Source organism: Ahaetulla prasina, chromosome 1 (assembly GCF_028640845.1).
Source record: "Ahaetulla prasina isolate Xishuangbanna chromosome 1, ASM2864084v1, whole genome shotgun sequence".
NCBI classification, from domain to species: Eukaryota; Metazoa; Chordata; class Lepidosauria; order Squamata; family Colubridae; genus Ahaetulla; species Ahaetulla prasina.
This window is the reverse complement of record NC_080539.1, coordinates 43,765,218-43,789,973: the sequence shown is the minus strand read 5'-3', so window position 1 is coordinate 43,789,973 and position 24,756 is coordinate 43,765,218. Positions and strand designations below refer to the sequence as shown.

The 24,756-nt window shown below is 38.5% G+C and overlaps 1 protein-coding gene across 7 annotated transcripts in view; it reads right to left on the bottom strand.

Annotated features, from left to right (window-relative positions):
* NRXN1 (neurexin 1) overlaps window positions 1-24,756 on the bottom strand; it is a 1,023,581-nt gene that overhangs the window by 137,559 nt on the left and 861,266 nt on the right. For all 7 annotated transcript variants that reach the window (XM_058164969.1, XM_058164968.1, XM_058164970.1 and 4 more), the window contains one exon: window positions 14,522-14,693. In XM_058164969.1, the coding sequence (XP_058020952.1) occupies window positions 14,522-14,693 (172 nt within the window). The remainder of the gene's footprint in view (window positions 1-14,521; window positions 14,694-24,756) is intronic.

Below are 24,756 nucleotides of genomic sequence, written 5' to 3'. Positions count from 1 at the left end.
CAAATCTAATGACACTGACTCTTCAATACTTTATGACATACTGACCACAAAACAGCAGTTGAAAGTAGAAAGAAAGTTAAGTATTGATTCTTTGTTTTGATGAATACAACATAGTGTTTTAAGAGTCTCTCTCTCTCTCTCTCTCTCTCTCTCTCTCTCTCTCTCTCTCTCTGTGTGTGTGTGTGTGTGTGTGTGTGTGTGTGTGTGTGTGAGAAAGAGAGAGAGAGAGAGAGAGCATGTGGTAGAGAATAGTAAAAATGAAACTGTACTCAAGGAATAGGATACAGCGTGACAGTAGCTCAGAAGAACAGATATGTTGAAGTATTACAAGAATTTAAAAAGGAAAGCACAGTTCCATTTAAAGCACAGCTCCATGACAGCCATCTCTAACTTGGTTCCATTCCAATACGTTGGGGTATCAACTCCCATAACCCTCACCCAACATGGCCAGTTCCTTGGTTTTCCATTTTAAGGTACAGCTACTGGATTTTTTTTCCAAAGGAGGCAGAAGAGCTGAATTAATTGATTTGGAGATCTCATTCTCATTGGTTTATTTATTTGATTAATTTCTCACCTTTACTTAATTTCCTTCCTCCTCCACAACCACCATTTGTGAGGTGGGTTGAACTGAGAGACTGAATGATAGACACAAAAGCCAGCTTCCATGATAAGCAAGGACTAGAATTCATGGTCCTCCTGGTTTCTAGTTCATCAGGTTAATTACAATACCATCTGTCCTCCCTTAAAATAATATTTACTGATACAATGATGCAGTTATACAGTTTTTTCTGGAAGGCCATCCCTCTGCTAAACAAATAATTCCCTCAACGCTGTCAAACTATTTACGAAATCTGCACTACTATTAATCTTCTCATCGTTCCCATCACCCTTCTCTTTCCACTTATGACTGTATGACTGTAACTTTATTGCTGGTAATCCTTATGATTTATATTGATATTGATTATTTCCTGATTGCTTATTTGTATCCTATGACTATCATTAAGTGTTGTACCTTATGATTCTTGATGAACGTATCTTTTCTTTTATGTACACTGAGAGCATATGCACCAAGACAAATTCCTTGTGTGTCCAATCACACTTGGCCAATAAAAATTCTATTCTATTCTATTCTATTCTATTCTATTCTTATCAAAAAACAAAAGCAAAAAGAAAGCCATGTTCTCACTTTATAGGGGTAGAAGAAGTTTAATGTGAATCTATAATATGTCTCTTCTATCTCATGAATAACTCCTTTCAAGAATCAGGGCTGTAGTTGGTGTGATCTATCCAGTCTTGTATAGTGTACAGAGCTGCTATATTCTCCTGTTCAAATGTAGAAAGTTTCTTCAAAAACAGCACCATAAGTGGCTTGATTTATGGTTTGGAAGGGAGCTGAAATTGATCACTCAACACAAGATAATCAGGATTTGATGTATTAATGAATGAAAGATTTCAATTATTAAATGAGGGAGATAATAGAATGTCTAATATCTAACACTTCACATTGCAAAATTTTATTGCAAGGTCCATTTAAAGTTATTTCTGTTTTTGTTAGTTTATAATATCACAAGTAATTTTCTTCCTGGAAAATAAGGCATAATTATGCATCCGTTTGTGAAGCTGTGACTGTTACAACTAGGTTATAAATTCAAGAGAATTGGAGACAGAATTGGATACAATAAAGGTGGGGTTTTTTTTCTGAAAAGTATGTGGGAATAGACCAACTTTCTCAAGGTATAAATAAAATGCAAACATAAAATGCCTAGCAGTCAGGCTAAGAAAAAAAAAAGATCTTTTTACAACGTGAGTAGATGTAAGAAAGAGATTAATATCTTCTCAGCTATCTGAATTACTTAGGTTGTGCCTCTCAATTTTTTTATCTAGGCCAGACAAGAATGTCACTTTTTCCATTTGTAGTATGAATTATAGTGACTCTTTCTGAATTAGTTAGCTAAATAGAAACTTTTGTCCTGAAGACATGAAGTTCTATTGCACTGTCACAACTCACAATGCTAGCAAGTAGATACTGCCAGAGACAAATGTGACCAATTCTTTTTTTATTTTATTTTGTTAAAAAACAACAACAACAAAAAGACACCCACCTTGTAACTCAAATACATCTCAAAAATCTATGCTGTTTCCCAGAAATTAATTTTGTTTGTTTCATATTGGGAACAGCAAATTGTCTGGCTCAAATGCTCAACTCAGCAGCTCATTTATGTTGCCTTTTGGAAGATTCTGAGCAACCTCAGGGCTGCTTGAGGACTTAAAGGAAACAAAATGCATCACTACAATAACAAAGCAGAGAAAAGCAGGGTGACAGAAAAGCTTATGAGAATATTTGTGCTACTATCCAGTATAACACCAACATTCAACACAAACAGGAAATCTGGAGCAAAACCAGTAGTTTAGAACCGACTGTGCAATATTCAGAATCAGTTACTGCTGCTGCTCAGTTGACACACACAAGGTATGCTGAGAAGCCAAATAGGACCTGACATAATCTGTATGAAGGTTGGTTGATGGTTTCGGTTGTTCTACTCTTCTTGATTGTCAAAAATGCTTTTCTGGGTTATATCCCCCTTTGTACCAAACTGATCTAGACTGTGTGATAAATATTGAGATAAGACATACAGAAAATAGGCAGACAGATATTTAAATCTATTGCTATAGTTACCAATCTCACAAATGCAACTCTAGTTACTCATTTCACAAACACTACATAGTTGGCCAGAATAACTCAGGACAGTTTGTAATGAAAGTCCAAAGCAAAGCAAACACCATAAAACAACACTTTAAAAAAAAATTAATTCTAGGGACATAAAAATAGAAGGATGAGTTAGAGTTGCAAATTAGAAACATGTACTGTATATCATAATTCATAACATGATCATTGTCTTGGTATCAAAACTGTGGCAGATAGGCACTAGGCATGGTGCTTGGGAAAAGCATTCCAAAGCTATACTGGGAAGTGGGGGCATAAATGTACGTAAAGGCTTTTCTTTTTCTGTTCAGCATATTACAGAAATTATAGATTCCTTTCCTTGTTTCAGTTATTCTTGCCTAAATCTGAGCCAAAACCTAATCACCAGTTTACTTTTTACTTTAGGCTATCAAAATTTCTAGATTTGTCCTGAAACAACAATTAATTTAACTGAATACAACAATTATTATAACTAACAATTACTTTGTCATAAGAGAAGAGCCTCTTAGGGAGCCACGATGACAATTTGTATATCACCGATCAAGATAATGAAACAGGATGATATCAATATAAGTTTGAAAATCATTGCTCTATCTTAAATAGAAATGTGCTGCTTTTTATTCAACTGTAGAATAATATGTGTTTCCTGCTCAGTTTATTGTGCAGATGTTAACTCACAACTAGCAACTTCAGGCTTCTGGTTAATCTTCATAAGAGCTTCATAATCTTCATTTGAAACTAGATTTGCAATTCAGACATCTAAATTAACACAAGATGGGAGTAGATCCCCTTTAAGATGCTGATCTTCAACAGAGAGACTGAGTCTCAACCGCAATGAATCCTCATTTAATCTTTTCAAAAGCAAGATGAAAGAATTGCAAAGAAAAATGCAGGGGAGAAGAGATAGATGACTATTATTTATTTATTTATTTGTCAAGAACGTATTAGGTAATTTATATAATTATAAGCATGAATTGAATGTATAAAATAGATACAAGTAAAGGAAACAAAAGAATCCAAGTTGAAGATTAGAATCTAGGAAAGGTAAAAGAATCAGAACAACAAACAAGATAGCATTGTTAACAACAAAAAAATCAGAAAGAGATATAGTCAAAGTTTGTTGAATTAGATTATCAATTTTCAGAAAGCTAAAAAACCAACTAATAAATAAAGTGAAAACAACAACCACTCAGAACTGAGTTCAGAAATATGCATAGAAAGCTTTTTTTTTACTATTACTTGGAAAGTTTATTACACAGGAGCATTCTGCAGTCAATGTATTTTGAGCTATGGTTTAACTTTTGATGAAGAAGTTCTATGTAGATAAAAGTGAAGAATAATAAAAGGAACAATAAAGCCCTGGGCTCATATTTATTTATTGCAGCAAAATGATTGTGCACTGGATTACATCTAAAAATAAATGAGTAGAGACAAAAACATGTATTTATCACTAGAAGAAAACACATGTTGAACTGTGGAATCCTTGATGCTCTCTTAGCTTGATTATTTGCTTACAGACAATTTCATTACCAGACTAAGTAACATCATCAGTGTTAATGAAAGTGGAGTTTGCTCCCTGTTTATATACAGTAGGCTTGCCTTGCTAGTGTTGGTGTTGGTGGTGTGGATTTCTCTTTGATACTTCCTTGATTAAAATATTGTTTTCTGCTAGATTTATTTGTCTGGCGTTAATCCCAGTTAACTGATTTATGATGTTGCCTAGTCAAGTAACATATCTATCACTCAGAAATATTTTCAGAGGAACAGGAATGGCCCATCAGAGAGACACTATTTACATTACAAATTTGAAAATTAGAAACGTAAGAAGTCCAGAATATCATACGGAGAATGATGGTACATCCCTACTCCTCACCACATGCATTCAATGAATACATGAAAACTTGAAATCTACAGCTGGTTTCAAATACAATGGAATGGGCAGTTATCAGTGACTCTCAGTGCACTTATAGTACACCATTACTCTCTGAGCTGCACTGACTTGCAGTTTGGGTGCAAATTAAAGGTGCTGGTTACCATTTATAAAACCATTCACAGCCTGGAAGCAATATATTTGCAGGACCACCTTTGTCCTACCAGGTTCAGAAAGGTGTGCATACTTTGGATCTAATCTACTAAACAGTGTTATATTTATTTATTTTATTTATTTATTTGTCGTAATATATACAAGCATTACATAAAGGATTATATAATATATAAACATATATATGAGGAGAAACAAGGTAATATAAACATATATATATATATAAATATATATAGGGGAAGAAACAATAGGACAGGAACGGTAGGCACGTTTGTGCTCTTATGCACGCCCCTTAGAGTCCTCTTAGGAATGTGGTGAGGTCAATCGTGGATAGATTTTGAGTAAAGCTTTTGGGGTTATGAGAAGAGACCACAGAGTCAGGTAATGCATTCCAAGCATATATAATTCTGTTACAGAAATCGTGTTTTCTGCAATCTAAACTGGAGCGGTTGACCTTGAGTTTAAATCTGTTGGTAGCTCTTGTGTTATTGTTATTGAAACTGAAGAAGTCATTGACAGGAAGGACATTACAACAGATGATTTTATGAGCTAAACCCAGGTCCTGTCGAAGGCGACAAAGTTCCAAGTTTTCTAGACCCAGGATATCAAGTCTGGTGGAATAAGGTATTTTATTGGTTTCGGAGGAGTGGAGAACTCTTCTCATAAAATACCTTTAGACACGCTCAACTGTATTGATATCAGATATATGGTCTGGGTCCAAACAGGCGAGCAGTAATCAAGAATTGGCCTAGCAAATGTTTTATATGCTCTGGTCAGTAGCGTGGTGTTTTTTGAAAAGAAGCTACGTAGAATTAAGTTAACAATTCTTAGAGCCTTTTTTGCTATATAGTTGTAGTGGGCTTTGGCACTTAGATCGTTAGATATAAAAACTCCAAGGTCTTTGACAGGGTGGGGGTCATCTGTGAGGTAATGTCCATCGAGCATGTACTTTGTGATTGGGTTCTTTCTTCCAATATGCAAGACTGAGCATTTACTGGTTGAGATTTGTAGTTGCCAAATTTTAGACCAAGCAGTTAGATGATCAAGGTCCTTTTGAATTGTGGATGTATTGTCAGTGGTGTTGAAAAGTTCGACATCGTCAGCAAAGAGAACACAGTTACTTGAGATATGATCACAAAGATCATTTATGTATATTATAAAGAGAGTTGGTCCAAGAACACTACCTTGAGGAACACCTTGTTATATAACAAGGCCCAGGAGAGGTGTCTGAATTTTGCAAATTATAGTTTCTGAGATTAATGCAAATTATGAGTTTCTTTGGCCTCCTTGCTGGCATTTCATTAAAAAAAATCTTCCTTCTTTAAAGACTTGAATGCTTCCTCAAGCACAGGGTCTAGAGCAGTGATGGCAAACCTTTTAGGGACTGAGTGCCCAAACTGAAACCCAAAACCCACTTATTTATCGCAAAGTGCCAACACAGCAATTTAACCTGAATAATAAGGTTTTACTATCAGTGGTGGGATTCAAATAATTTAACAACCAGTCCTTACTAATGACTGGGTGGGTTTGACTGAGGTGGGGGTCATGTGACTGAGTGGGCATGGCCAACTCTACATCACTCATGTGGGTGTTGCCAGTGTGAGACAGGCAGGGTTGGGGGGGGGAATCCAGGGGTCTCCAGTGGGAGGGGGCAGGAGGAAAGAAAGATCCAACCTGTTTGTGTGTGTGTGTGTGTGTGTGTGTGTGTGTGTGTGCGTGTGCACGCGTGTGTGTGTGTGTGTGTGTGAGAGAGAGAGAGCACATTGCTGCCAACCCTGATATAACTCTCGGAGATTGGATCTCTCCCTCTCTCTCTCTCTCTCTCTCTCCCTCCCTCCCTCCCTCCCTGCTTTAGGCAAGCTTAGAAAGTTTGCCAAGCCTGGCGTGCAGAAGACACCCCTCACTCGTCCCTTTGCCTGGCTTTCCTCCTCCGCGGTCTCCTCGGTGTTCGTTCACATTCTTCCTCCGCAGTCTAGCTTGACGCAGGGGGCAGTGCAGCTCACATTGCCCTTTTTAAGCCTGCTGTTGATGAAGTTGAGTGCTTGTGAAGGCTGGTTTTTTTTGCCTAGCTTTGTCCGGCTGTTGGGGGGGAAACTGTCAGGGGGCCTGGGGAGGGAAGCCTGTATCAAGGAAAGCTGGCTCTGAGAGGAAGAGAAGCCAGGTGAGCCAGACCCAGATGCTTCCTGGGTCCCCTCATCCCAGAAGACCAACCTCATACTCTCCCCTCTTGGCTAGCCCCCTTCATTGCACAGGATCACCCAGCAGTGGGAACAGAGAGGAAAAGGGGGCATGGCAGCTGCTAACATTGAGGAGAGAGTGCCACACAGAAACGGGAACACACAGGAATGCAACCCCCTTCTCCCTCTCACGTTTCCATTGCTGGGCAATCCTGTGCAAAGAAGAGGGAGCGATTGCGTGCGTGCCCTGAGAGAGGGCTCTGCATGCCACGTCTGGTGTGCCATAGGTTCACCATCATGGGTCTAGAGCAGTGATGGCTAACCTTTTTTGCCATCATGTGCCAAAAACAAGGGGAGCATGGGGGCATCATGCGCATGCATGCCCACACCCATAATTCAATGTGTCTCACTTCCCCACACATGTGCGTGTGACCCCCTAGGCTCCCCCCGCTTTTGGCACATGATGGCACAGTCCGCCCGATGGGCCCATTTCTTGCCCTCCCCAAGCTCCAGAACCTTCCCCACCCCCTGGAGGCCCTCCGGAGGCCAGAAATGGCCCATTTGCCAACTTCTGGTAGGCCTGGAAATTGGTGGAGCTGAGCTCATGTGCCCAGTGATACAGCTGCGTGCCATAGGTTTGCCATCATAGTTCTAGAGCTTATCAATATTTTTTTGATATGTCCATGGATGTATGGGTTGACCTGCTATTACTATTATTAGTATTCTTTTTATTTTCTTGCTTTTGTAGTTTTAATGTGGTTTTAATTTTAGTCCTATATTCACTGCTCCTAGTCAGAATATGTTAACTGGGTGACTATATACATTGATTTAAATAAATTATATAAATATATTTAAATAATAAAAAAGAATGCTTGACTTGAAAATAATTATGGAAAATCAAAATATATTTTTGAAAGATTCTGAGTTGCTGATATAACAAAGCTTTAACCTCTTGGTATCACCTTTCATTTCTCACCATTATTCAAAACTAAGTAATTATTATGTGTTTCAGATAAACTATTCAAAACATGCTACAGGTTGATTTCTAACAATTTACTATTATTTTGAAAAAAATAAAAATAGTTACCTATTTATAATGTTCCTCCCATTATACTAAATCCCACTGGAGAATAATCTTGTACCTATAGTTCAAATAAGTGGTAAATTATTATACTATTCTACTACACTTTGCCTACTGTGTCCTCTCAAACACTGAAAACTGCTTAAAGATCCTTTAAGTTCTGATAACATCATTCTTTCCGTGTTATATTTACTATCTCTATAGTTATACATCTTTCCAGAAATTGAAATCTTCTAATAGTTTATATCATCTTTCAAAAGCACAACTCATGTGACAACCTCTAGATTCTTAAAATAAGTGCTGTGTCAGTGTGTTAAATGATGCTGAAACTGTCAATGAAGTATTAGTAAGCACACCAGACATTTCATTAAAAGATTTCTCTAATTGCAAAAGTAAGCAACAATAAGATTTTGCTCCTTACTAAAGTCTTAAAGATGAAAAGGGCAAAAGAGAAAGCTCATAAATATACAAGGGAAAATATAATGAATTAGGAATATTTATTTGTCTAATTAAAATGAGAAAACAAAATACAAACTTGAGAAATATTATTAAAACCTCTGATGAGATTATGGATTTGTTATTGCTTGGTAAAGAAAAAAAAATGCTCCACAGTCAAAGGAGATTAAAAGATCTCAGAAAATCTGAAGTGACGGTTGGCTTTGTATCACTTTTAACTCTTAGTGGAATAGTAAGGAAGAATTACTATTTGGACCAGTTACCTGGTCCAAATTACAGAGCTTAACTTTACTTTTCCTTAGTTTTACTGCACTGAAATAGTGGATAGTTGGAATAATCATAATTACACATACACACACTAAAAACATTCTCTCTCCTTGAAAACAGGGGTGCAATATTTATTGACTGCACTTTTCTATTTTTATGCAGACAATATTAAATATATCAGAGCCAGTTTGGTCTAGTGGTTAAGGCTCCAAGCTAGGAACCAGGAGATGGAGTTCTATTCTTGCCTTAGACATGAAAATCAGCTGAGTTATTTTGGGCCAATCATTCTCAGTCCAACTTACCTGACAGGGCTGTTGTGGGGAAATAGGGGGAAGAAGGGGGATTAGATATTTTTACTGCCTTGAATTATTTATAAGAATAATAAAGGTGAGTTAAAAAAAGATGAATGGGTGAGATTTCTTGAAACTTCCCGATCTTCATGTATGTGTGTGTGTGTGTGAAAGTGGGCATAGAGTAAGGTAAGGTAAAGCTTCCCCTCGCACATATGTGCTAGTCATTCTTGACTCTATGAGGCAGTGCTTATCTCCGTTTGAAAGCTGAAGAGCCAGCACTGTCCGAAGACGTCTCCGCGGTCATGTGGCCGGCATGACTAAATGCCAAAGGTGCACTGAATGCTGTTACCCTTCCACCAAAGGTGGTCCCTATTTTTCTACTTGCATTTTTATGTGCTTTTGCACTGCTAGGTTGGCAGAAGCCGGGACAAGTAACGGAAACTCACCCCATTATGCGGCATTAGGGATTTGAACCGCTGAACTGCCGACCTTTTAATTGATGAGCTCAGCGTCTTAGCCACTGAGCCACTGCATCCCCTACACCGCATAGACACAGTAAATATTTAGTTCAATATGCAGCTGAATATAATATATATGATTTTCTTATTCCCACTTGAATTATGCAGAAATGCCAAAGAGCTTCATATGTATCAACAAACAAAGAATTTTACTTTCTCTTGTTAAGAAAAAATGAGTGACAATTAATTAAAAATAACAAACTAACGTGATAATGCAATTCAGAAGGAAAAATACCCCATACAGACAAAACCAAACCTATGCATAATGAAAACCAAACTTTTCTGTATTTTTAAATTCATATATTAACTTTTTTTTTTAAATGGACAAGCAAATGAAAACATCTAGGTTGCTTGCCTGGACAGAGAATCAATCAGGCTGAGGTATATCACAGGAAATCAAACTGATTTCTTCCATCTCCGAGAAGAAGGGATCAGCTGCATAGTTCAGATGAAAAGACTTCTTAATTAACCTGCTGATCTTGTGAATGCTTAATTAAACTCAGATGCAGGTACAGGAGATAAGTTAAAAAGCAGATGCCATGGTAACAAGTGTATTTTTTAAACACACTGAGGTCATGCTAATAAGTATTAATTATATTTCCAAAATTCATAGCTTGGTCTAAAATATTGCACCAAATAATGATTGGCTGGATATGTTTGTACTACCTGGAACAATTATGATTTAATGGAGAGCCAGCAAAGGAATTGGGGGAGGGGAGGGGGCTCTGAAACAAAGCTGGCTCTAGATAGCAGAAGTGGCTAGAGATAATTCATAGCCAAAAATAGAAGAGCCCCTTACCTATTTAAAAAAAGTACACAATGGATTAGGAAAGCATTATAGAAATGTAAGGAAAAATATCAGCTCTGCTCTGCAGTATTTGTGCAATAGAATTCCTTGCCAGTATGATCATTCATTCATTCATTCATTCATTCATTCATTCATTCATTCATTCATTCATTCAAAATTTCTGACTGCCTTCAGAAATTTTCTGCCTTCTGACACAAGTTTCTCTCTTTTAAGGCTTACTATCTAGCTTTCTGTAACCTAGATTCACCAGAGGATTTAACTACAACTCCCTTTATTCCTGACCACTAGTCAGGTTTTTTGGAGTTGATAGAAGTCCGAGGTAGAAAAAAATATTACAAAAGAGTCCAGTTTGGGTAAGCCTGATCTAAATCCCGAGGTCCTCAGTTGATTGCTCAAAGTATGAAATAGTACCAAGTACTCTTTGCTGAATTTCAAACAGCCCTGTAAAGCGAGTCGGTTTTAGTTTGCCTGGAAATAAAAGAAAATAGGGGATAAAATAAAACTGGCTTCAGCCACTGATCCAAACTTGGAACAGCTGCTTTTTCCTTGCTGTAATGGAGCAATAACCATTTCTTCAACTAAGGAGAATCCAGAAACAGGAATTTACCCTTATGAGAATCACTTTCACATTTTCCCCCTTGGAGTAGCAGTGCAGTTAAAAAAAAAGTGGGGGGGAACTCACTGACAAATGGGTCAAAGGACCACAATAAACCATGGAAGAGTTGGCGATGAAGTTAACTGTGAGCACTTTGAGAAGGGAAAAGAGGAATAGATAACAGGAGATAACTGTAACACAGTGGAAAACATTTAGAACTTTCTGTGCCAGCTCAAGGCACCTAGTATAGACCACATAATCATCATTGCCATATGTATGTAGGTCACTGCTTGCATATACAAACAAAACACAAACCACTCCAAAATGGACAAAAAATATTGTTATCGCCTACCATGTAAGTGGCCTGGAGGTATTTATATGAAATGCTCTTTAGTAGTTCTGATTTTTATGTACATCATGAGTTTATGTACCTGAGAAAAATTCATGCGTTCAATCACACTGGGCCAATAAAAAATGATTCCATTCCATTCCATTTCATACCAAAAATTTTAGAAGGTAAAGAATTCCAAGATGGGAGATTAACAGTTATTAATACCGATGTTGGGAGGGGGTTCTTATGGGCCCAGCCAGTCCCATGGTTGTGTGGGCCTTTGTGTCCCACACACAAGCTTACAAAGAAGGACAAAGGATGCTCTGAGGGAAAGATGTTCCCCATTGCAGAGGCAGTGGCAGAAAAGCTGTCTTTCTCAATTTTTTTTAACTGATGGGGTCTGTAGCATATCTTCCCTGCCTGAAGGATTGTGATTGGATGATGTGATGGGGTGAAGCCAAATCTATAGGCAGCTTGGCACTATGCCATGTAGGGTTTTATAGATAATAACCAACACTTTGAATTGGACTGGAAGCAAACTGGTACCCAATGCAACTTGTGGAGCAAAGGTGTTATATATGCTCTTCTTTAGGCACTTAGTATGGTTCATGTGGCTCCATTCTGCACCAGCTGAAGTTTCCAGATACTTTTCAAGGGTAGCCCCACACAGAGCATGTTGCAATAGTCCAATTGGGAGATGACCAGGGCATGAGTAACCAAGAAGAGGGCTTTCCTGTCCAGGAAGGGATGTGACTGTCACACAATGCAAACTTGGGCAAAGGCCCTTCTGGCCACAGTTGCCACCTGCTCTTCAAGCAGGAGTTCTGAGTCCAAGACGATCCCCAAGTTTGCTGGTCTGAGATAGTACAACCCTATCCAGGACCAAAATTGATAAACTCTTAGATAGGGGCCTATCCATAGGGGCCTATCCAATATATAGCTGGGTATCATCAGCTTATTGGTGATACTTTGTCCTATGGTGATGAATGACCTTGCCCAGCAGTTTCATGTTGAAGTTAAAAAGGAATGCACTGAGCCCTGTGACACCCCACAAAGGAGGGGCTGTAAGCAGGACCTCTTGATTCCTATTAGCCCAGATTGGGACTGGTCTTGGAAACTGTACTGCCCTCCCCCAACTCCTTAAGTCAACCTAAAAGGACGCCATGGTTGGTAGTATCAAAAGCCACTAACAGATTAAGAAGAGCAAGGATGGATGTGACCAATGGAGTTTTGGTCCCATAGCTGGGCCAGAAACCTGACTGAAAAGGATCCAGATGCAGAACATGGCTTATAGATTAGACAAGAAGCACAAAAGTAAAACAGGTGTTATAATGGCAGAGTTAAATCAAGACAAAGTGCAAAAACAAAACAAAACACCAATTTTTGCTGTTACATTACAAAGGCACCATCATGATATTGATAAAAGCTTAAAGAAAATTAAAGATTAAGAACAACTGGCCTGAGCTGAGCAAGAAGATGCACAAGGGAATTCTGAGTTATGACTTAAACTATTGCTTTAATTAGGCCCTGCTGTAGTGTACAAGGAACTACAGAAAGACTGTGAACACTCATTTAACGTTTTATGAAACATTTCCAGTTTTCTTTTTCTCGGGGAGGAGGAGCAGAATACAGGAAATGACTTAGTGTTAGTATTAAATCCAAACGCCTAAGGATTCTGCAGCATAGAGTTATTTATTGTTCCACAGACTTTAAACTTGCTTTTGAGCATTAAAAATCAAAGTAAAGTGAAAGTTTAATTTTAAAAAGCTCAACCTCCCTCCCCAAATTGCATGCAGTATATAATAAATGAAATTAACAAATAAGATAATAAATAAACTAATAGTAGGAGATAAAATTTTAAGTAAATCCAGACACTAAAATTAAACAACTATAGTCAAGAATATATTCTTTTAACTGTCATGAAGGCCAGCCAACAACTTATGATTAAGAAATATGCATTTTTCACAAAAAGGAGTGACAAAAGAAATGCTTCCCTTCTTAAGCTCACATCCTTTAGCAGAGAACCAAAAATTGGAGCTCAGATGCTGATTTTAAAGATCAGCAGAAGTTCCACTGTTGTTAATTTAAATACTGGAAAACCTCAAAAGTCTATACAAGACTCCATTCTTGCCACTCACTAGTTCAGAGGGTCACAGCTTATTACTTGGAAATTGACAGAAAAAATCATGAACTTGCTGATTGGTCTCAGAGAATAGAAGACTTCAAATGAAGTAGCAATCGTTCCTTTGTCTGATCATATATGACTGGAAGTCAAGAATGGCAATGTCCAGCCCAAAGTTGGCTGTAAGACCACAAAGCATGACTCCTGTGCTATAAAATGTTGAAACTTTAGTTTCATCTTGTGAAAATCTCTCAGTGACATCAGAGCATCTTGATTATAAAAAGATTTCTAGAAATGCCTGCATGAATCCATTCTATTTTATCTCATTCAAGTTAGCCTTGTTTTCATTTTGTATTGTTATTTTAGACACTACATAAAATATGCACATTTTTGTATCTATTTCTCCTAAAATTTATAATATTGCAAGATAGTCACATCATTTTTATAAGATTCAGCACACAACTTTATGGTTTTGTGCAAGTCACAAGGCTGTCTGTTGGCTTGGCCAATTAAAAATACTTAATATAATTGATGATCTGCTGAGGCCATACCACAGCTCATCTAATGAGAAACAAAAAATTATTTTGGGGGGAACAAACCATATGTTGGGCAGGTTTTGATGAGACAGCTTAAAATAAGCAGCTTGTGAACCATAACTAGCAAATGTTTGTAAAATTAATCCATTTTTTCTTTAAATTAATTCTGTAATATATTTTTCTACTTCACAATTTCTATTTAATAGTAGTTTATAAAATAAGTACTGTTTTTCAGTACTTATTTTAATTCCATATTTTTAAAATGGTTTTTCAATATATTAAGCTATTTTTGTCAAAGCCTTTGCATTATCCAAGTACAAACAATACATTAATACCTTATTATTGTTATTTAAAACTTGGTTTCAAAGTATTTTGACATTGTTACTCCTTGGTTTTATTCATCTGTCCAATGTTATGAAATTAAAAACTCAAAAAATTGCTATTTTAACAATTGATAAAAACATTTTTAATGGCAGCAAAGAACAATTAGGCATCTTGAAGAAGCAAAGATCCTACATACCTATGCAAGAAAAAAAACTTCTTTAAATCCCTGTAATTCCACAAATCCATCAGATTGTATTTACATTCTCACCTGCTGGGTAGCGTTCTATAACCGGCCAGTTGTCCACCTGTAATGTGGCATTACCACCACTTCTTGTAAAACGTACTACATGGTATTTCCCATCATTAATGATTGCGTTGACTTCTTCAATTGCGATATCGTCTGTTCCAACATTAAATTTAACACCAATTTTTCCTTGGTGCTGTGAAGAAAAGCCAGAAATAATGGAAGATATTAGTTATTTTTAAAAAATACTGTACATATTGAGTTGCAGTGCTTTATCTAGTTTACCCTTTGAAAGGATACTTTCTCCTCAGTTTTAATCTTTAGAAGGATAGCAGAGGTAACATTGATTTTCCTCAAAAGTTCTATACAATTTTCTTCCCTCCTACTATTGTCAATTTCTTTCTAGAAGAAATCCCTGAAGGGCAAGGGAAGAAATTACATGAGCACTGTTAAAGAAATCTGCTCAAATGGACTTTTTCCTCCCTCCCTATGGGAATAATCCTAGAACCGTAATTTTATTGTTAAGTAACAAATATCCCAAATAAAATCCAGGGACCAACAGAATGATCAGCATTAGAATTCTCAATCAGTATTTCATTGTAGTATTGTCCTGTGTGGATAATATGGCTAAGGGAGACACTGCTCTATATCACAGCTAGAATATAGACATTATTCAATGTAGCAAATGGAAATTTACCAATCACCTGAACTAAGGAAAGAACAGTCCCTAATCTGAAATATCAGGAAGGACAAACTGGTTTCAGCTCTAATTAGACCCACTTCCCATAAAACTGTAGTAGTAGTATTAGCAATTAGGTAGTTTTATCTATTCAAAGCATTGACACATCTCTCAGGCAACAATCCACTCCAAATATTCTTATCTATTTTGATTATTATGAAAAAAAGAAAAGAATGCATAACTCGGAATTTGGTACTTAATAGAGTAGCTTGCTGTGTTCATTTAAAAAATACAGACTAAAGCAATTATTGATTTTTGTTTTCATCAAAGACAAGCAAAATGCTCTTTTTCTGAATAATCATTCTGATAAAATTAAGGGTAGAAAGGAGCAAACTGAAAAGTGAGAAGAAAAAAGGAGACCAGTGGTGATAATAATAGTTAACAGTAGGACAACTGAATAAATAAATTTAACTGCTGCGCCTTTTGAAAAGCCCCCAGGTTCAAAAACAAATAGAAAATCACTTATTTGAGAATTTAGTATTTCTTTTTCTCCTGATTTTTTTTTTATTATACAATTTTGTATCACTTTTATACTAGATTTCAGATCTATATTGAGAAATTTCCTCAAAGAACCATTTGCAGCTTCAGTGCTTCCTACCAGCAGTTTTAATTTTAAGATTAGGCCAAAGATGGGGATGTACGTGTTTGACTATATCCCTTAGTTAAACATAACACTATTTAAAGGAACTGTAGATTTGTTGGGTGGATTGCATAGACTTCCTTATCATATACAGACTGCAGCCACAGAGCACAGCTAGAATTATCCCCAGGGAGATTGGCTAAATTCAAAACCACTACCTTGCTTCGGGGTTTAACTTGAGAACAACTGGGAGAGTCTGAGGGGTTTATGAGGAGTTTCATTGACCTAGCATATATAATATTAGGCTGGAGTAGGGGTCACCCATTCTTCCTTTGTGAGTGGGGGGGGGAATAATTTAAAAGAAAAGGCATTTTAAAACCTGTTTAGGAAAGGTGACAGAAAAAAAAAAACAGAACCGATTTTTTTCTACGTAAACAAATTCTAAGGCAAAATTTTTTGAGATTGTGGATTCTTCTAAACTGTTTCAGCAACTGAAGTGATAAATTGTGCAATTCATGTGTTTTAATCACCCTCTTACTCTGCTATTCATATTCATCAGAAAAAGTAAAACAAACAAACAAAAAATGTAATTGCTCTGGCACTGTAAGCAATCATCTCTTTTCACGAATTATTAAATATTTAAGAACTTCCCCAGAGGCATGTGACTATAAAATACATATACTTTATTCAATTTTTTCTGCTCCAAAATCAAATGCTTTTGAAATCCATCCAATTTTGATGATGCTCTTTTATTTCAGTATTTATCCATGTCTTTCCTACTTGCTTCCACTTGCTCCTATATAACATTTTATAAACAGAAAAAAGAAGCAAAACACCTTTAAAAAATTAAGCAGGTGCATGCAAATTATAGTAACTAGATGCATTTACATGCTTTTATGTGCCAGAACTCACTACTTCAAAAAGCTGGCAACACAAAGAACAATATTGAATATCACAGGAAGATTAAAAAATGCACATGATTGCAAGAGAGCAGAAAACATGGAAACTTTGTTTCTTTGGCCCAGTTTTCATTTATTTGTCACCATATGATTCTGACAATGCAAAACCGTATGTCGATGTAATCATTCTGTGGGCAGTCCTTTATAAGCATGTGCTAGAACTGTAGCCATATTAACATATCACAATGGCATAATTCTGTTATGTAGCTAATCTGATTGACTATGCTACAAGAGTGTCAATAGAAGTCTCCTATGATTCGATTTATGTTATCTATTCTCCAGCACTGAACTAGAAAGGTAGGAATAACACTCCTGAAGCTGCCTGGACAACAGCTAACTCTTTGAAACTATCTGTATTATAGCTGCAATGCCCAAAAAAAGGGAGTATCTCCAGGTTACCTAAGGATATATTCCAGTGGTGGAATTCATTTTTTTTTAATACTGGTCCTGTGGGTATGGCAGGAGAAGGATACTGCAAAATCTCCATTCCCATCCCACTTCAGGGGAAGGCTATTGCAAAATCTCCATTCCCACCACACTCTGGGGTCAGCCAGAGGTGGTATTTGCCGGTCCTCTGAACTACTCAAAATTTCTGCTACCGGTTCTCCAGAACCTGTCAGAACCTGCTGAATTATACCCCTGATATATTCTCTTTCATTGACACCGTGAGCCAAAACATTACCTCAATTCTCAGTGCTCAAAGCATTATCAAGTGGAGGGCTCTTTCACAGCATGTATGAGATCAGATAAATGTATGCTTCAGAAATAAACTTCAACCCAAATATTCTTTTAGGAAAGTTGAGAATTTTAGAGGATGTTTTTGAATCAGAGGTGGTGTTCTGCCGGTTTGCACCAGTTCACGCCAACTGTTGGTGGAAATTTGGCCAAGGTTGCCAAACCAGTTCATGTCCCTGAACCGGTCCCCTGATCACCGCTCGCTTGCCCCTCCCACTGTGTTCATCACCACCATGTTCTGCACATGCGTATCCCATTGGACTTGCAAGTCTAATGGGATGCACATGCACAAAGAACATGGCGGCAATGGCAGCATCTTTTTCTGCAACCGCCGGTACTTTTGGGTGGCCGGTGGCCTGGGAGGCTTCTTTGCCAGCCGCTTTCCAGCAGCAGTGGCTGGCTGGGGGCTGCCGAAAACTCTGGTCAACTTGCCTTCCGGACTCTGGACCAGCTGCCGTGGAAGGTAAGGAGCCTGAACAAAGAGGCAGTGGTGGGGGAGGAAGCAGGGCTAGAACCAGGACTGCTAAAGGAGGGGAAACGGGGGTGATTGGCAAAGGGAGAGCAGGGGTAGATAGGTGGAAATTCCAAAAATTTTCCTACCTTTTCCTGTAGGCACGGCTAGGTGTGTGTGGGGGGGGTGGTGGTCATGTAACTGAGTGGGCATGGGTGTGAGTGATATCAATTTGGCCATGCCCACACAGTCACATGCCCCCCACCTAGCCACGCCCACAGAACTGGTAGCAAAAATTTTGAAACCCATCACTGTTTTGAATGTCTTAATAACATACTGTGCAGCAAGTTACTACAGAAGAACCTGCTACCTTTGAATAGATGTTATTTTGCCATCCTGCCTACCCCATCTTTGCAAAAGGCCCACCCTAATTGAAATCAGGGATTCAAAATTCACAAGGACTAGGATTTTCACTTGTGTTGGGCTCTCACAAGGCTAAAATTTTAGGCATATGTGAGTGGTATCACATTTTATTGTAAAGTGTTGTATTAAACTTTGAAGAGAACTTAAAAAACCCTCAACCAAAAATTATGTTAATATTGCCACTGCTTCTATATTCAGATTACATTATAATTTATAATACAATTCAATATCAAGATTGTTCAACATCAAATATCTCTCTTTGTAATGTGTTTTAAAAGAAATTTAGTTATCCAGTCAAGAACTATAATTGAAAGACTGTAAGAAGTTCTACAACTGATAATTCAGTTATTGTTTAAAGCCATTCAGTTTTGGTTTAGGGTAACAATAGAGGTACCGTTATATGGAAATCTCATTAAAATTTGCATGTAAAAAACAGTACAAGCAGAGGTAGGATCCAGGAAGTAGCGTTCTGTTTTGGTATTTTCTTTCTGGAATGTGATCCAAAATTATTTTTAATTACAGAAATGCTACTTTAATGAACCAAAGAGGGCCTGGAACTCTATTATGTTCCTTCCTCTATTATGTTCCTTCCTAAGAACAAAGGAGAATATCTTCCCTTTGGTGACAAAATCCCAGTAGCCCAAAATATACTTGTTATGTAAAAATACATGAAAAACAAGTCTAAAGTAGATGGCCAGATGGGGTGTACTGATCAAATGTATCACTACTATTTTTTTCTTCTAATCAAGAAAATGTAAAAGGGTTTGACTTCAAAACATTCCGATTTCAGAATGATCATTTCCCCCTCTTTATTTTTTTTTTTGGGGGGGGGGAGAAACTTGCCTGTTTTGAAAGTTCTGACCTGCAACTGGCCTACCGTTTGGCGAGTTGTGATTTGATAAGCCTTTTTCCAAACTTCCCACCCCCACCCCAAATCTAATCAATACAAAGTATGTCTTTGCTGCAAGGAAGATTTAGATTCAGAGAGTGAAGTGTTGAAGACAAAACTGCATTTAAGTACTTGGTCATGTGTGGAAGTGTTCTACCTGTCTGCCTGTTTAAGTTACAACCATTTGATCTTAATTAACTAAGAAGGAATTAACATGGAAGGTGGATTTTATTGATGTAGTGCTTTGCATGGCAGACATTAATGCAATGGTTTATGTATGTGCATATTTGGTTCCTCATACTGATTTTAAATGATTTAATTATCGATCCTTTGTCATGGTCAGATCATTTTCTCCTTCGTCTGGACTTTCAGACCGCTACCCACCGCCGCAGGGAGACGGAACCAATGTGTTGGTTCTGTCCCAGGCGCCTGATGGACCCTGAGAGGTTCCTGATGGAGCTTGGGATGCTTCCCGAGAACCTGGCCCACGGCACGACTGAAGAGCTAGTCGCGGCCTGGGAACAGGCCGCAGCTGGAGCTTTGGACCGTGTCATGCCTTTGTGGCCTCTGACCCGGCGTCAGTCTCAACCAGCTCCTTGGTTCTCCGAGGAGCTGAGGGAGATGAAACGCCGGAGAAGATGCCTAGAGAGTGTCTGGAGATCCAGCCGTTCTGAGGCTGACCGGACACTAGTTAGGTCCTATAGCAGGACCTACCTAGTGGCACTGAGGGATGCAAAACGTTCCTACGTTTCGTCCCTCATTGCGTCGGCAGATAACCGCCCGGCTGCCCTGTTTTGGGTGACCCGTTCTCTCCTTCAACAGGAGGGGTGGGAGGACCCCCTACAAGGGCGTGCTGAGGAGTTTAATGGTTATCTATACGATAAAATCGTTCAGCTTCAGGACGGATTGGATCAAAATTGGGTAGATCTAGACGAGAGTTCCGAGACCCGTCTTGTTGACGTGGTTTGGGATGATTTTGACCCTGTGACTCCCGAGGACATGGACAGGTTGCTGGGTAGGCTGAATGCCACCACATGTTTATTGGATCCGTGCCCCTCCTGGTTAGTACTGGCTACACAGGAGGTGACACGAGGCTGGCTCCAGGGGATTACAAATGCTTCTTTGTGGGAGGGGGTCTTTCCCGCTGCCTTGAAAGAGGCAGTGGTGAGACCTCTCCTCAAGAAGCCTTCCCTGGACCCAACTATTTTAGGGAATTACCGGCCAGTCTCCAATCTTCGCTTTACGGCGAAGGTTGTAGAGAGTGTGGTGGCATGTCAGCTACCTCAGTACCTGGATGAAGCTGTCTATCTAGACCCGTTCCAGTCCGGCTTTCGGCCCGGATACATTACGGAGACAGCTTTGGTCGCACTGGTGGATGATCTCTGTTAGACCTCTCAGCGGCTTTTGATACCATGGTCGATGCGCAGGTTGGAGGGGTTGGGAGTAGGAGGCACCGTTTATCGGTGGTTCTCCTCCTACCTCTCTGACCGGATGCAGACGGTGTTGACAGGGGGGCAGAGATCGACTCCGAGGTGCCTCATGTGTGGGGTGCCGCAGGGATCGATTCTCTCACCCCTCCTGTTCAACATCTATATGAAGCCGCTGGGTGAGATCATCAGTGGCTTTGGGGTGAGATACCAACTGTACGCTGATGATACTCAGCTGTACTTTTCCACCCCGGGACACCCCAGCGAAGCTGTCGAAGTGCTGTCCCGGTGTTTGGAAGCCGTACGGGTCTGGATGGGGAGCAACAGACTCAAGCTCAATCCCTCCAAGACGGAGTGGCTGCGGATACCGGCACCTCAGTACAGTCAGCTGCAGATGCGGCTGTCTATCGGGGGTGAGTCGTTGGCCCCGATGGAGAAGGTACGCAATTTGGGCGTGCTCCTGGATGGTCGGTTGTCCTTTGAAGATCATTTGACGACCGTCTCCAGGAGAGCTTTTTATCAGGTTCGCTTGATCCGCCAGTTGCATCCCTTCCTGGACCGGGATGCCCTATGCACGGTCACTCATGCTCTCGTTACCTCTCGTCTGGACTACTGCAATGCTCTCTACATGGGGCTCCCCTTGAAGAGCACCCGGAGACTTCAGCTAGTCCAGAATGCGGCTGCGTGGGTTATTGAGGGAGCGGTTCGGAGCTCCCACGTAACACCTATCCTGCGCAGACTGCACTGGCTACCTGTTGTTTTCCGGGTGCGCTTCAAGGTATTGGTTACCACCTTTAAAGCGCTCCATGGCTTAGGACCGGGCTACTTACGGGACCGTCTACTGCCGGCCTCTATCTCCCAGCGTCCAGTGCGTTCCCACAGAGAGGGACTCCTCAGGGTGCCGTCAGCCAAACAATGTCGACTGGCGGCCCCCAGGGGGAGGGCCTTCTCTGTGGGGGCTCCTACCCTGTGGAACGAGCTTCCCCTCGGGCTTCGACAACTACCTGACCTTCGGACCTTTCGCCGCGAACTTAAAACCTATTTATTTCTTATGGCTGGACTGGCCTGATTTTAAATTCTAAATTTTAAATTTTAATTGTGGGTTTTAAATTTCTGTAATTTTTATGGGGTGTAATGTTATTTTAAATTTTCTGGCGAATTTGAATCAGTTTTTTAAGGGTTGTTTTAATTATGGTGTATGTTTCTGTTTGTATTTTATCTGCCTGTTCACCGCCCTGAGTCCTTCGGGAGAAGGGCGGTATACAAATTAAAACTATTATTATTATTATTATTATTATTATTATTATTATTATTATTATTATTATTATTATTATTATTATTATTATTATACATGTGTTTCTAATACTGCGTATGTTGTAAAGGCACAGATTTCCAAAACAATGTTGATTTAGAATGGTTTGTAGAGTTTGGTATGTATTAATATACTCTATGCAGGTTTTGGTGCCTTATTGATACTAAGTAAAGCATAAGATATTACATTTCTAGGATTTATTTAAGATGTAGAAATTATATTGGGATATTTTATATAGCTTTGATATGCACAATTCTCTATGCATGTTCCAAGGATGCCAAATAACAAAACGTGCATTGTGAAGTACAAACACCACTCTTACAATGTTAATGTGCAAGTCACAAAGTACTTTTTTCTCATTTTGATGAAATTTCAGCATGCCACAAGATACCCTAGGGATACTGTTGTGCCTTGTTTTAATGTTATTCATATAGTTAAGAAACACCATCCCCTTTTATATGCAGCCAGGGGCTATTCATATGTCCAAGCAGAAGGATCAGTAATGAGCACCCTAGTTGCTTTGTGCCTGGCAGGCAGGTTAAAAGAAAAGAGCCAAATGTGTTGCATGATATTGCTAAGTAGGTAAGGAAGCAGTGCCTAAAGGAAAAAAAATGGCTAAGAAAATGATTTTTAAAAAAGGAACATAAAGAAAACCATCACAGAAGTGGAAGTACAATTTGTGCCTGCCTACTTATTTGTCTTCTGGCTCGGAGAGGCCTAATTGAAAGTAATATGAAAGAAATGGGTTCTTTTACTCTACATTATGCAACCAAGTTCTCTAGGGAAGGTGGAAGGAAAGAGAAGATGAGAATGAAGAGCAGCAAAGTGGACGGACCCAGTTACAGGAATACGAGTGCACCCTTGAAGACCCAAAAAACAAGGTTAGGGACAATTTTCATACAGAAAATCTATCTCTGTAGTTGCTGTGAGTTACCACCAATGTGATAACACCAATGATAGATGCATTTATTTATGTCCTTTGGAATTTTTAATGACAGATGCATTATGCATTATAAAGGGCAAAATGATGAGGCAAAACAGTTTCTAAGAAAACACAAAAAATCCATATTTTAAATCAGTATATTAAGCTCCCTTTGGCAAAACATAAAAAGGAAAGGTAATTGAAGGCAAATATGCCTTGTCTTTTCTGCTACCACAGCTCATTTACTTAGAAGGAAGAAAATGGACAAGGTAGGGCAAGGACTATAGAAATTAGTAGTGGACCTTTTCTTCTTCTTCTGCAGACAGCAATTTAGCAAGATCTGTGCTTTCACTGTGAAAAAGTCCCTGAATATGTTTTCCTGCAGATTTAACATTAACAATCAGTTCAGTAGAATAGTGTAATATTTGGGAGCGAGGAATAGCATTCCTTTTGAATTAACTTCCAGTTTAGCACTTCTAATGAGGAACCTATTGTACCTTTTTTCCCGAAGGCCATCACTCTGCTAAACAAATAATTCCTTCAACACTGTCAAACTATTTACTAAATCTGCACTACTATTAATCTTCTCATCGTTCCCATCACCAATCTCCTTTCACTTATGACTGTATGACTGTAACTTTGTTGCTGGCAATCCTTATGATTTATATTGATATATTGACCATCAATTGTGTTGTAAATGTTGTACCTTGATGAACGTATCTTTTCTTTTATGCACATTGAGAGCATATGCACCAAGACAAATTCCTTGTGTGTCCAATCACACTTGGCCAATAAAAATTCTATTCTATTCTATTCTATTCTATTCTATTCTATTCTATTCTATTCTATTCTATTCTATGGAAGTCCTAATTCAAGGAAGCCGTTTTCTCTGAAAGTTGCTGTTAAGCATGTCATCCGAGTTGAGGACATAATTGTGAGCTCTCTAGCTCCTTCTTGACTCTGAGAAAATGCAATAGTTCAATTCCAGAACTGCTAAGTTATTGCTGTAACTCTGGCCATAGGTAAACTACTCACACTAAGTATGGGTCACATTCATATCCCCTTTCATTTATACTCTACGTTGTATACTCATCATCATCAATCATTATCATAATCATCATCATCTTCTCTTGAGAAAAGAGAATCCTACATTTTCCCACTGGTTGTTATTCCAGTTCTCTGGTTTTCACTCCATAGTTAGCTCTTCAGTTAAGTAAAACCCAGAATATCTCCCATATTTCCACTAAATCACGAGTAAAGATGCTTTAAGCAACCTCAGAAACAATGAAGATACTGCTACTGATAAGTGGATATCTTCCTATGAGAAATTATCTGAAAATTTCTCCTCTGGAGAAATTTAGAAAAACTGTCTAACCCAGAATTTTAAAAAAGCATTTCAATAAGCAATTTGTTTCTAGCTCTACATGTGATACACACAATATTTCTGTTCTCTTATCTAACATGTATACACTAAATACATTCACCTAACCTACCTATGCTTTTCTTTTGCCCATAACCAAAGAAAACATGCCTTCCGTGCATTCTTGTGAATTCAAATTTATGCTACATTTAGTGACATTTAAACAGTGTGATTGTAATGCAGATATAAATCACAACAAAAGATACTGAAACAAGAAATATTTCACACATTTAAAAGGCATTAAACAGAGAGAAATAAACATTGGTGACAAGAAAAATACTGATTCTATCACTCAAGTACTAAACCCTTTTATATCTTTACAATTATTACATTGCATTATTACTCTTTTTTTTCTCATAATGGGATCTCTGCCTGGAAAACGGATGAAGTGCTTCAAATGTG